The sequence below is a fragment of the Trichomycterus rosablanca genome, chromosome 6 (assembly GCF_030014385.1).
Source record: "Trichomycterus rosablanca isolate fTriRos1 chromosome 6, fTriRos1.hap1, whole genome shotgun sequence".
Taxonomy (NCBI): Eukaryota; Metazoa; Chordata; class Actinopteri; order Siluriformes; family Trichomycteridae; genus Trichomycterus; species Trichomycterus rosablanca.
In genome coordinates this window covers 41,563,003-41,577,473 of record NC_085993.1, presented here as the reverse complement: position 1 = coordinate 41,577,473, position 14,471 = coordinate 41,563,003, and the positions used below count along the sequence as shown (strand labels likewise).

Here is a 14,471-nt window from a genome sequence, read left to right as displayed (position 1 = left end):
AAGGGGGCTAACAAATCATGCAGAGAAACAGATAGACTACAGTCAGTAATTGTAGAACTACAAAGTGCTCCTATATGGTAAGTTGAGCTGATAAAATAGACAGTGAGTGTAGAAACAAGGAGGTGGTTTTAATGTTATGGCTGATCAATGTATGTATCTTTTTGAATAGTAAGTAAGGTAATAATCACATCAGAAACAAGAACACATATTATTGATATGATGTATTTTAAAGGAACTTACATTCCAAAAGGTACTTCATTAATAGTCACATTCCCCCATCCCCCTGCCATTAAAGAACTCAATATTTTTACTAGCTTCTTCTTACACTTGTGCATCATTTCTTACATCCTTCATCCATCATTTCTTTCCACTTTATCACGCTGTATTTTCCTCCACATGGTCCTTCTTGTCATCCATCTGCTCCTTATCCTCTTCCTCTATATCCATGTCCAGCTCTTCAAATGATGAACCACTGCCTAGAGACTCACTAGAGCCCTTGGACCCCTTGTCCCCCTCTTCAGTTTGTGCATCCTCCTCATCCTGCTGTGGACTCTGCTGCACCACAGGGAAGGTTTCCGCCATCTCTCTGCTGTTAGCATCTGTCTCCATCTGAGCTCTACTGCTCTCAGACTTGCATTCTGCACCTAATAAAAGGTCAAACACTTGGGTTAGAAAGTCTAACAAATTAACAATAGGTAGCCAACGTATGTGTTGCTTATAGGTCACGATTCCCAATCAAAAATAGCAACATACAAGTATTCTAACAAGTGTCTAAAACACAAGGCATAACATTATGACCACTGACAGGTGAAGTGAATAACACTGATTATCTCTTCATCACGGCACCTGTTAGTGGGTGGGATATATTAGGCAGCAAGTGAACATTTTATCCTCAAAGTTGATGTTAGAAGCAGGAAAAATGTACAAGCGTAAGCATTTGAGCGAGTTTGACAGGTACTAAATTGTGCTGACTAGACGACTTGATTAGAGCATCTCCAAAACTGCAGCTCTTGTGGGGTGTTCCCAGTCTGCAGTAGTCAGTATCTATCAAAAGTCATCTAAAGAGGTGACAGTGTTAAACCAGCAACAGGGTCATGGGCAGCCAAGGCTAATTGACTCATGTGGGGAGCGAAGGCTGGCCCGTGTTGTCCGATCAACAGACGAGCTACTGTAGCTCAAACTGCTGAAGAACTTAATGCTGGTTCTGATAGAAAGGTGTCTGACTCCATGATTCAACGGGTCAGGACTGTTTTGGCAGCAAAAGGGTGACCAACACAATATTAGGAAGGTGGTCATAAAGTATTCTGTTTAATTACCAGATCATTACATTTCATTAGAGTATATTTAATTTAAAGTGTTCCTGTAGAAACATTAAGGCTACTGCTTAAATTTAATAGTAAGGTTCAAGATTAGAGCTATCTAATTTTTACAGGGCTGGCCAAACTGGTTTACAAATTTAAGTTGATCAACTGGCTGACTGAGTAGCCAATGGGGTCATGTGTATATTTTATTAAAGAAATGTGACACAACCCAGAGTTATCATTGGGAATATCAGGTTTTGTTTATTAGCCTAAAACAATTCAGTGTGACAAATATGCACCTGTTAATACTTATCACTGGTCTTAGCCCTTTTTTGTTTTCCACCCATTTTTATTCTCCAGTGTTTGCTGTTTTCCCACCAGTTTTTTTTTGTAATATATTGTCTTTAAGCATTTTCTCCCCTTTTTCTCCCCCTTTTAGCGCGTCCAATTGCGTCATGCTTCCTCTCCACCAATGCCGATCTCTGCTCTGATTGAGGAGAATGAAGCTAACCCACATCCCCTCCGACACGTGGGCAGCATGCCGTATGCATCTTATCCCCTACACTTTGACGAGTGCAGTGCAGCCTAGCTGTGTGTACGGAGGGACACACCCTAAGAGCACTCTTTTCTCATCTCTGTGCAGGCGCCATCAATCAGCCGGCAGAGGTCGTAATTGCACCGGTCATAAGAGAGAGACCCTATCCGGCTTAGTCCCGCCCATATGAACAACAGGCCAATCGTTGTTCATGTGGCCGCTCAGCCTCAGCCGGCAAGGCAGAGCTGAGTTTGATATGATGTATTCGAGATCCCAGCTCTGGTTCCAGCGTGTGTTTTTACCGCTGCGCCACCTGAGCAGCCATTCCCACCTGTTTTGAGTTTGGCTAATTACCCTGATATGTTGAGAAGGTCCTGGGTTCTATCCCCAGGTGGGGCGGTCCGGGTCTTCTGTGTGGAGTTTGCATGTTCTCCCTGTGTCTGCGTGGGTTTCCTCCGGGAGCTCCGGTTTCCTCCCACAGTCCGAATACATGCAAGTGAGGTGAATTGGAGATACAAAATTGTCCAGGACTGTGTTCGATATAACCTTGTGTGAAGTGAAGAACCTTGTGTAATGAGTAACTACCGTTCCTGTCATGAATGTAACCAAAAGTGTAAAACATGACGTTAAAATCCTAATAAACAAACAAACCCTGATATGTTGCATCTGTTGTGAGTTTGCTTTGTCTTCTCAAACCCTTCTGTGCGAGGTATCAGAGCAGAACTCAAGCCTGTGTGAGCTCTGCGTGTTAGAGAATAACATTTTGTTATTCTGAGCATAGCATTTTGTATTTTGACTCATCCTTTAAGTCTGCTGCAGCCTGTTCACAGATCGATTGACCTTAGACTGTTTCTGACTGCGAGTGTTTGGATTGTGTTCTTTTGGACTCTTTGCTTGGTACTGTGAATTAGGCCTGCATTTGCATCTTAACCAGTCTATGAGTATAATAGACAATACGAGAATATAGACAATTGGAAAGGGAGTAATTATACCACTGGGAGCATCACATGACTACTTAAGGAGTGATTAGAAATATGCATGTAAAAAAGTTGTGTTATTTATTTGGTTGTTTTACACAAATGATCAGTGCTGCTTTAATGCACTTTTATGCATAGAAGGTTTGGTCTCAAGGTGGTCAGTGGTCAGTAATGCATTCTGGGCCACATGCATTTTAATGAAGTGTAGTAGAAGAGGTGTCTTGGAGAAAGAAAATCAAGTACATATATGGTTACATGGTTAAAATACTTTTTAAATTGATTAAAAGTGTTGAGTGATTGGATTTGGAAATTTTTAGAACAATGGCCTGATATTGTTCTATATTATAATATTATTAAAACTCAACTGTGTGTGTACATGTGTACAAGAAGATATATGAACTGAAAGTATATTTATTAGCAAAACTAAATTGAATGGAATTCTTGTTACATCTTGGTAGCCAACAATTTAAATAAGCACAACATCTCCATAGAAACAGCAATCAGAAATAAGTATCAGCTCTTGAACCTTAAATTCTGCAAGGCACCACTATTACTAGCTACCCAACACTGCTGCCTCTTCTTTTTATTCAGTTAGGGTTAAATTTGATTTACTACAGACAATTTGCCAAGTGTAAGTTCTAAAATCCTCAATGCTTTTGATGTTCAACTATTCAGCTGTAAATATTCTAATCATCTAATAATGACAACTATAGAAAAGACTGCTGTTATATAATCCACCAAGTAGAAGCTCTAATTGCTAAGAATTGTTTTAATTAAGCCAGAGGTTTAGGCATTACCTGAGGTGTGTTGTTGTATTCAATGTAGTGCACTGATGTAGACTGTATGAAACAATTTGGGATGCAGCATTGCTTAAAATTCACCAGCCCAAAACAAACAAACACATAGTAGAAAGAATAGATGTGCTTTCTTTTTGTTGGGCCTGGGCTGCACATTACAGCAATAATATTGCACTTTGGAGCCTCTAGCAAAAAAGTATCCAGTGAATCATCACTACCTGTCATAACACAGCATGTTAAGCAAATATACACATTTACTTACACCTAGGGGCGATCTGAATCACACCTAGTAGCTTTTAGCAAAATGGCATATAGTGCATCATCACCTGTTCCAATACAGCATGGAAAGCACGAATACAGATCATAGAGACGGCACAGATAATAGTCTTAATTTACCTGCGCTAAAAGCACGAAGACTGCATCTACCATCAGTAATTACTGTAAATAACAGAAGTACTGTACTAAACTCAGGGATGGATCGTATTAGCCTAAGAACACTAAATCTGACCAAAGCAAAGTGCAGAACATCAGTGCTTGTTGTTTTTCTGAAGAAGACCTATTTACACTATACCCAGAGTAAATACTGATGTATATATGCCTATATACAGAAAACCTGGATGTATATAAATATCTACACAGAGAGAGAATATACATATACACATGTACAGTACAATTACATTTTAAGGCGCCACAGGAGCAAAGAGCCATAACAATGTACAATGCTGTAACACTTCAGAAATAATATAAAGAGTATATAAATGTACTCAAACTAATATTATCTATATATTTGGCACATTTTTACAGAAAATTTTCACCAAAATAATTATGAGTGTGTTTAAAAAAAAGATGAAACATAGAGAGAAAGAAAGAAAAAAACAGAAACAAAGCGACACCCCAAACTTAACATCTATATCTTTATCTAATACAGTTTTGGCCTCTTGCTTCTTCCTGTCAGTGTCATTTAAGAAGGACAGAACTGATTCCTGACCCTCACTCTTTCTGCTTCTCTCAACAAATCAGTTATGGCATGTGAATTAAACCAAAGCTCGCTTTTGATTGTGCAGACTATGGAGAAGAGAACAGGCACAGCCATGGTAAGACCTTTTCAAAACTGATTAAGAAAAGCGCCAAGGCATACCTTTCATCTTCCTACTATCTGGCATAAATGCCAATTTCCATGCAATGAATTGTCATGAAGCGCCCTGAATAAATGACCTGTGGCAGTAATAAATCTGTGCTAATGGCAAGAGGTGAGAAAAATCAAAGATTAGGAAATAAGAGTCATAAAGAAAGAAGACTAGAACTTTTCAATATGATATAGTTTCAAGGACAAGCCCACTGTTAATTAGATAACTCTAACCACGCTTACCTAACTTTCCCTAATACTTTACACACGTTTATTACTAAAAACTTTGCCTTTGTTTAAAAAGTATCAGTTCATTTAAAGTTTGTGAGAAACCTATTAACCAGTTACATGAGTTTAAATTAGGCTGTTTTTAGCCCCTGTGTACTGCCCAAACTTGTTCCATAATTCTAATCCTCTTGAGAAACCTTAGACAGGAAATAGCTTTGTTCACAGCCTGGCCGACAGCCCCAAAATATCGTTATAACATGTGCAAAAGGGAAAAGGGTGTGTTGCTGTAAGGGTATCTCAAGATCAACAGCTTTGTTAAGTTCGCCTAATCACTTTTCTAATCTTAAAAGCTCATTGTCGTTCTCATTATCAGGTTCAGCACCGGACAGCTCCCGACGTGCCTTAGCTACAGTATTCAGAGAGAGGGACACCAGGGAATGGAAAGCCTAGTCTGCCTAATACTTCACTCCAAATAGACTTCTAATCGAGTGTGGGTTGACGCTGTAGCAACAGAGCTGTAGCCCATCTTCATCGAATTTGGCCAGCAAAAATCGCCTGATTGGAAGATGCAACTCTGCTGTGATACCATTAACAACATACTCGATCAGCCATAACATTAAAACCACCTCCTTGTTTCTACACTCACTGTCCATTTTATCAGCTCCACTTACCATAAAGAAGCACTTTGTAGTTCTACAATTACTGACTGTAGTCCATCTGTTTCTCTGCATGCTTTGTTAGCCCCCTTTCATGCTGTTCTTCAATGGTCAGGACCACCACAGAGCAGGTATTATTTGGGTGGTGAATCATTCTAAGCTCTGCAGTGACACTGACATGGTGGTGGTGTGTTAGTGTGTGTTGTGCTGGTATGAGTGGATAACACACAGCAGCGCTGATAATGTTTTTAAACACCTCACTGTCACTGCTGGACTGAGAATAGCCCACCAACCAAAAATATCCAGCCAACAGCGCCCCATGGGCAGCGTCCTGTGACCACTGATGAAGGTCTAGAAGATGACCAACTCAAACAGCAGCAACAGATAAGCGATCGTCTCTGACTTTACATCTACAAGGTGGACCAACTAGGTAGGAGTGTCTAGTGGACAGTGAGTTGACACAGTATTTAAAAACTCCAGGAATGCTGCTGTGTCTGATCCACTCATACCTGCACAACACACACTAACACACCACCACCATGTCAGGGTCACTGCAGTGATGAGAATCATCCAGCACCCAAGTAATACCTGCTCTGTGGTGGTCCTGACCATTGAAGAACAGGGTGAAAGAAGACTTAAAAAAGTATGTAGAGAAACAGATGAACTACAGTCAGTAATTGTAGAACTATAAAGTGCTCCTATATGGTAAGTGGAGCTAATAAAATTGACAGTGAGTGAAGAAACAAGGAGGTGGTTTTAATGTTATGGCTGATCAGTGTATATATAAATACATACACCAATCAGGCATAACATTATGACCAGTTTCTACACTCACTGCCCACTGTGAAAAACTTTTGATTTTTTTATGTATATGTATTTTTTTTAAAGCTGTTTGGGCTCATGGAATCTGGATCCGGACTCCAGGGAACCCAGGCTTTTCAAGTCCCTTCACAAAATTTCATTTAGATTAAGGTCAAGCCATTCACCGGGCCACTGTGACACATTCAGCTTTCTGTTCTGTAAGTGCCTTTGCTCTGGCACTGTGCTGACAATCACTATCCATGCTGGAAACCCCCTTTTCACTTACACATTTTTGCCAAAGCAGCAGCTTTCTTTACGGCTGAATATATTACACAACGTTTCTTTTCAGTGCTTCAATATTAAAGAGAACCACAAAGACCTAGCTCACTATACACTCTGTTGTGTTGGTGTTTTTAATCTATAAAGTGCCAACTTGGTTTTAGATGAGAAAGTCTGGAACATTGCTTTGATTTTATCAACAGAGTTAGTGTGGGCTTTCTTCTGAAAAGTTAAATTAAACTCTATGTGAGTGATCTTGTGAACCACAGATCTTTTAAAAGTCTGCAATATCTTCTCATGAAATAAAGCATTCCTCTGAATTAGACTCTGAATAATAATAAAAGTCTGTCTGGTCTTTTTAAAAAAGTACCCTCACACATCTATTCTTTTTACTGACATTATTTCATTATACAGCTAGGTCTAAGGAAGGGAGGAAGGGTGGCAGAAACCCTGCAATGGATTGTCACCCTGTCCAGGGTATTTCTGCCTTGCGCCCAGTGTTCCCTTGTGAAACCGGACCTGCCACAACTCTGACCAGGATAAAATTGAAATCAGATAAAATCATTTATAAGAATAATGATACGTCAGACACATGAATCAGCCACATGTACTGTCGTCTTTGTGTTACTATTTTAAGGGTTAATGGGCAAATCAAATGTTCTGCAGTTAAAGTTTCCACAGAGATAACTGGAGGGGGTGGGGTGTCTGAGATAAAACACTCACCCCACTTGTCAGATCCAGCTAGGCAGCCATGATTGATCAGCCTCTAATTAAGAAAGCTGCACACATACACAGATTCACACTGACATATCTGTGCACGCGAACACACGCACTCACATGGATGAGCTCATGGTGTAAACAGCATTTTTACTTTTGCCTACCAGAGATTTGAAGAAATGCGTCAACCAATTAAACCCATTCTTTACATTCCATGTTGGACAGAAGACTGAACAACAAGAAAATACATTAAAAATACATTTTCTCACTATAGTAATAAACACACAGCCTCATTCTTCTAAGCAGAACATAAACACCCTGGTTCCATTACAAATCACTATTCTAATATACACCAATCAGATTAACATTATGACCACCTTCCTAAATGACTGGTCTGTAGCTATTTGAGCTACAGTAGCTCATCTGTTGGATCGGACCACACGGGCCAACCTTCACTCCCCATGTGAGTCAATGAGCCTTGGCTGCTCATGACCCTGTCGCCGGTTTATCACTGTTCCTTCTTTGGACCACTTTTGATAGATACTGACCACTGCAGACTGGGAACACCCCACAAGAGCTGCAGTTTTGGAGATGCTCTGACCCAGTCGTCTAGCCATCACAATTTGGCCCTTGTCAAACTTAATCAAATCCTTACGCTTGCCCATTTTTCCTGCTTCTAACACATCAACTTTGAGGATAAAATGTTCACTTGCTGCCTAATATATCCCACCCAGTAACAGGTGGTCATAATGTTATGCCTAATTAGTGTATTTAATACTAAACCAAATTAGTAAACCACCAAAAGCGTCATGCCTTTTCTGACACATTGTCTGGCTGCATTCCAAACTCTCTGTACAAACGAGATCATGACTGTGAAATGTGAAGTTTTTGTCATAATGTGTTTCGTTTAATTGGTTTAATTTGTGGACGTATACAAAATCAGCTTAGTTGAGTGTAAAAATACAGCATACTACAAAGCACAAAACAAAAAGAAAAAACAACTGACCCAACAGACCCTATCTTTTGACCTCCCCTGGCCCCCAGAGAAAAAAACCCCCAATTTAATTAAAATCAATTGGGGTCACATATACACCGATCGGACATAACATTATAACCACTGAGAGGTGAAGTGAATAACACTGATTATCTCTTCATCACGGCACCTGTTACTGGGTGGGATATATTAGGCAGCAAGTGAACATTTTATCCTCAAAGTCAATGTGTTAGAAGCAGGAAAAATGCGTGAGGATTTGATTAAGTTTGACAAGGGCCAAATTGTGATGGCTAGATGACTGGGTAAGAGCATCTCCAAAACTGCAGCTCTTGTGGGGTGTTCCTCGTCTGCAGTGGTCTGTATCTATCAAAAGTGGTCCAAGGAAGGAATAGTGGCAAACCGGCGACAGGGTCATGGGCGGCCAAGGCTCATTGATGCACGTGGGGAGCGAAGGCTGTGTGGTCCGAAGGACCGTGTGGTCCGATCCAACAGACGAGCTACAACAGACGAGCTGCTGTAGCTCAAATTACTTTAAAATGACTTTAAAAAAGTTAATGCTGGTTCTGATAGAAAGGTGTCAAAATACACTGTGCATCGCAGTTTGTTGTGTATAAGGGCTGCAAAGCGGGACCAACACAATATTAGGAAGGTGGTCATAATGTTATGCCTGATCTGTGTATACATAGCCTGGTTGCCTGACAGAACAAGAAAGAAATGAAAGCAGAAAGAACCAGGCTAACTTTGTTAAAACAATCCTGCTAAAGCCTTTCAATATCACTGTGTGACTTATGCATGTGTCATAAACGTTTACAGCACACTGCAGGCTTACTTGTCTCTTCACTGTGTCAGAGCGGCATTATGATGTCATAGCACTGAACGTGAAAGTCATCACAACTCCCTATCTGTCTTTCCCAGTAAAATCATACTAGCGTTTGTGACATAAATCCAGGCCTGTAACTCTGTAATGCCGTAGCGCTGTTCTTGTCTTGCCCTGTGAAATCACAATGTCATACCTGTGTTTGTGACATCACTGTCTTTGTCATCTCTCATTTCCCCCTCATTTTCGGTTTGCTTCTCGAGGAGCTCGGGTACAAAAAAGCTTTCCTGGTTCTCCAGTGGACACATGTAGTGGATCAGATCACCCCTGCAGATCTCTATGTAGGGGTATGCAGACAAGCCTCTTTCCTGAAGGAGAGATTGAGAGAGGGTTAAACTCTTCTACCAAATTTCCAGAAATAGTACTACATGAACCTGCCTGTAGTGTGCAAGAAACAATTAACCCAGACACACAACAGTGGAATAAGTGACACACACTAGTGTCATGTTATTTACAAGGAGGTTCTTAACTAAACAACAGCAAAGGACAGCAGACTGCACAATAAAAGTTTGGCTACAAATTGCTGGATTTCTATTTGCAAAATTAATGTTTATTAAACAGTTCTTTGGGGAAGGGGTTTGTTAACCTTTTTTATTTTTCAGATTTGACTGTCTGAGAAAATCATTGGTGCTCCTCTGCCTCCCTCCTGGACTTGTATTCTTTAAGAACCAAGAAACGGGCAGAGAAAATTATTACTGACTTTTCACACCCTGGCCATAACTTCATTCAGCCCCTTCCCATCTGGCAGGTGCTATAGGTCCATCCACACTAAAACTTCCAGATTCAGGAGCAGTTTCTTCCCACAAACCATCTTCCTCCTAAATAAATAAATGACTGACAATACAGACTTGAGCATGACAATATTCACCTGCTGCCAATTGACTAAATATTGTAGTACTCATCCTATATGCTGTGCACTTTACTGTTATTTTTTAAATATTCCACACGCTGCTAGCTTACATTATCTGTATATTACTGTATATTACCATCTGTATGTTACCATATACTGTGTATATACATACATTGGTCACTGAATACTGTGATACATACATGCACATGTCCATACATTTTCTATACTGTATATTGCCAGTATAGTCTTATAGTTTGTATATTTTTGTATGCAATGTTTAATGTTTTTGTGCATTGTCTGTAACTTGCCTGTATACTGGATTTATACTAGAGAGATACTATCAGCAGGAACCAAATTCCTTGTGTGTATCCACATACTTGGCCAATAACTCTGATCCTGATAAATTTAATTAAAGATGCTTTAAATGAAGTCTTCATCAGCTGAATGATGCAGCAAATAAACAAAGAAAATTAATAATGTATTATTTTAGAGTAGCAGGATATTTGTTAATACTCTTATGTCACAATTATTAAACCCCTACAGAGTAATGCTGATTTTACTGAACCTACTGCTAGTCTGTATGACCTAAAGTTGGGTTACAACAATGTTAAACCATTGGGACTCAATAACCACACTTAATTTGCTTTGGCTGTGATATGTTAGATAAACACAACCAAACATTCAAGAGTTCAAGATGTGTTGCATCCATGGTGAAAACTAAGGAGCCGTCACAAAAGCTGAGAGATTGTTTCATTGCACCAGAATGGCAACAGGTATAAAAAAAAAAAAGACTACCAAGACCTTAAACAGCTCTAGAGACACTATTGTGGGTGTTACATGGAAGTTTTAATCTTCTGGTGCAGCATCAAACCTGCTTGGCTGTGAGAGAAAGCCCAACATGTCATTCAGAGGTCAGATGACCTATGGCAGTATTAAGAGGTCAGATGACCTATGGCAGTATTAAGAGGTCAGATGACCTATGAAAATATTAACAGGTCAGATGACCTAATGGCAATATTAAGATCATTAACAACCAAGAACTTCATGGAAAGCTTATGCTGGCCCACTATCACTGCGATCCGGGTTCGATCCAGGCTGGGACTTTAAGTGGCTAAAGCCCTGTGTTGGATCAGCACCCTGTGTAGAGTATTCAATGAATAAGATGCAAAAATCCAGAGTATTAGAAGAAGGAGATGAATTAAAGTGGCAGTGAATCAGCCCCTACAGGCTCAGTAAAGACCTTTACTCCGTCCCTAAGCTATTACGTTTTCCTTTACAGTTTAGCGATCAAAAGTAATGTTCTTATAACAACTCCACAGTGAGAGTTTTTACCAATTACACCGACTCAAACAAAGCGTCCTTGTTAAGCTTAGGACCATGCAGCACAAAAACATAAGGAAGCAGTGCAAGTACAAAGCTTCTCCCAACCTGCTGTGAAAACAAAATCACTTTAATAGGGATGTGTGCATAGGGATGTGATTTTAAAACTGCAGTTACTCCAAGTATCCTTCACATCATCTACCCCGGACAATGGATCTTATTAAAGTATGAACTAAACTGAAAGGATTTATATTTAAACCAACAGACATTAATAAGTTTTATTTCACCCTAATTTAGGTTTGCTAATTCAGACCCATTTACAACACCCGCCCCAACTAAATGGGAGAATGTAGGCAAACAGCCTTCTTGTAAGGCAATGTACAGCCAGTCTCTTTTTGAATTGCACATTTTGGATTAGGTTACTAATTGAACCCCCTTTTATGTACAAATGAGCTCACAGATGCCTGAGATTAGCAGTTGTTAGTCTCTTGGACTCAAAGAGTTAAGTCAAAAGCAAGAAGGGATTTGGCAAGGGTTTGTAGAAATCTGGGAGACATATTCCACATGTTTTTCACTTTGTAAAGTATGGTGATATTTTATGTTAATAAGCTGTATTTTCAATATGAGAATTTCTATTTGCAATTTCAAACAACAGGACATTGCCAATAAAAAATAGTGATAAAGTGAAATGAATAAGTGCTTTCTGAAAGAAAAAAAGAAGAAAAGTAAAAGGCAGCTTAAGGAACAGGGAGTTTAAATAACAAAAGAATGAGTCAGATAACAAAAAACACTGCTGCAATATAAAAAAATGGAAGAGAGGGGGTAAAGTTAAAAAAATGAATAAAAACCTGGCACAGTGTTACACATAATCATCTCTCTTTTAATCTGTCGCCGGTTTTGGCTGACTGATGGGTTTTAATTTAATGCTCTGTCAAGGAGCTATGTAGCAGGCAGCATGAATCATCTGATGCAGGTAAGGACTGTGATCCCTGGGGACCCTTATGCAAATGAGAGAATGTCTTTTCTGAGCAAAAGAAATAATAAGTTGAGAGAGTGAGGAGAATTGAGAAGACAACACATCTTACATTTATGTCTGCACTGAAAAAGGTGTCCAAAAATGACCGACCCACAGTCTGTTATTGTCTTTTATTAACTGATAATATATATATTAATATATAATACCTGTTAGTGGGTGGGATATATTAGGCAGCAAGTGAACATTTTATCCTCAAAGTTGATGTGTTAGAAGCAGGAAAAATGCGTAAGGATTTGAGTTTGACAACAGCCAAATTGTGTTGGCTAGACGACTGGGTCAGAGCATCTCCAAAACTGCAGCTCTTGTGGGGTGTTCCCGGTCTGCAGTGGTCAGTATCTATCAAAAGTGGTAAAAGGAAGGAACAGTGGTAAACCAGCAGGGTCATGGGTGGTCAAGGCTCACTGATGCACGTGGGGAGCGAAGGCTGGCCCGTGTGGTCCGATCCAACAGACGAGCTACTGTAGCTCAAATTGCTTTGAGCAATGTTCTGCTTGGGTCCTGCCATCCATGTGGATGTTACTTTGACACGTACCAACAACCTAAGCATTGTTGCAGAGCATGTACACCCTTTTATGAAAACAGTATTCTCTGATGGCTATGGTCTCTTGCAGCAGGATAATGCGCCCTGCCACAAAGCAAAAATGCTTCAGGAATGGTTTGAGGAGCACAATGAGTTTGAGGTGTTGACTTGGCCTCCAAATTCCCCAGATCTCAATCCAATCGAGCATCTGTGGGATGTGCTGGACAAACAAGTCAGATCCATGGAGGCCCCACCGCGCAACTTACTAATATTTTGTTTGACCGCCTTTAGCTTTGATTACGGAACGCATTCGTTGTGGCATCATTTCCACAAGCTTCTGCAATGTCACAACATTTATTTCTGTCCAGAGTTGCATTAATTTTTCCCAAGATCTTGTACTGATGATGGGAGATTTGGACCACTGCGCAAAGTCTTCTCCAGCACGTCCCAAAGATTCTCAATGGGGTTCAGGTCTGGACTCTGTGGTGGCCAATCCATGTATGGAAATGATGTCTCATGCTCCCTGAAGCACTTTCACAATTTGAGCCCGATGAATCCTGGCACTGTCATCTTGGAATATGCCCGTGCCATCAGGGAAGAAAAAATCCATTGATGGAATAACCTGGTCGTTCAGTATATTCAGGTAGTCAGCTGACCTCATTCTTTGGGCACATAACATTGCTGAACCTAGACCTGACCGACTGCAGCAACCCCAGATCAGAGCACTGCACCCACAGGCTTGTACGGTAGGCACTAGGCATGATGGGTGCATCACTTCAGCCGCCTCTCTTCTTACCTTGATGCACCCGTCACTCTGGAACAGGGTAAATCTGGACTCATCAGACCACATGACCTTCCTCCATTGCTCCAGAGTCCAGTCTTTATGCTCCCTAGCAAATTGAAGCCGTTTTTGCCGGTTAGCCTCACTGACAAGTGGTTTTATTAAGGCTACACAGCTGTTTAGTCCCAATTCCTTGAGTTCCCTTCGCATTGTGCGTGTGGAAATGCTCTTACTTTCACTATTAAACATATCACTGAGTTCTACAGGAGTTTTTCTACCATTTGATTTCACCAAACGTTTAAGTGATCGCCGATCACGATCATTCAAGATTTTTTTCTGACCACATTCCTTTCTTGAAGATGATGTTTCCCCACTGTCCTTCCACTTTTTAATAATGCGTTGGACGGTTCTTAACCCGATTTTAGCAGTTTCAGCAATCTCCTTAGATTTTTTCTCTGCTTGATGCATGCCTATAATTTGACCCTTCTGAAACAGATTAACATCTTTTGTTGGATTACAAGTTAGACTACACCAGTGTTTAGGTATATTGTGTAAATGAAATAAATTGCCATTAAGGATATCAAGCAAGTCCCTGACTAAACCAAAAATAGTTACAAAATCTAATTCACTAAAGAAATTTAATTACTAAATCGATCATATTAAAGTCACACGCGCG

At 40.1% G+C, this 14,471-nt stretch overlaps 1 protein-coding gene across 1 annotated transcript in view; it reads right to left on the bottom strand.

Moving 5' to 3' along the window:
- Positions 1-229: 229 nt before the first annotated feature.
- The window catches only part of tex264a (testis expressed 264, ER-phagy receptor a), an 88,181-nt gene continuing 73,939 nt past the window's right edge, over positions 230-14,471 (bottom strand). Inside the window, exons 3-4 of the mRNA XM_062996976.1 lie at positions 9,425-9,596; positions 230-644 (exon numbers count right to left, since the gene is read on the bottom strand). Of these exons, the coding sequence (XP_062853046.1) occupies positions 376-644; positions 9,425-9,596 (441 nt within the window). The 3' untranslated portion in view covers positions 230-375. The remainder of the gene's footprint in view (positions 645-9,424; positions 9,597-14,471) is intronic.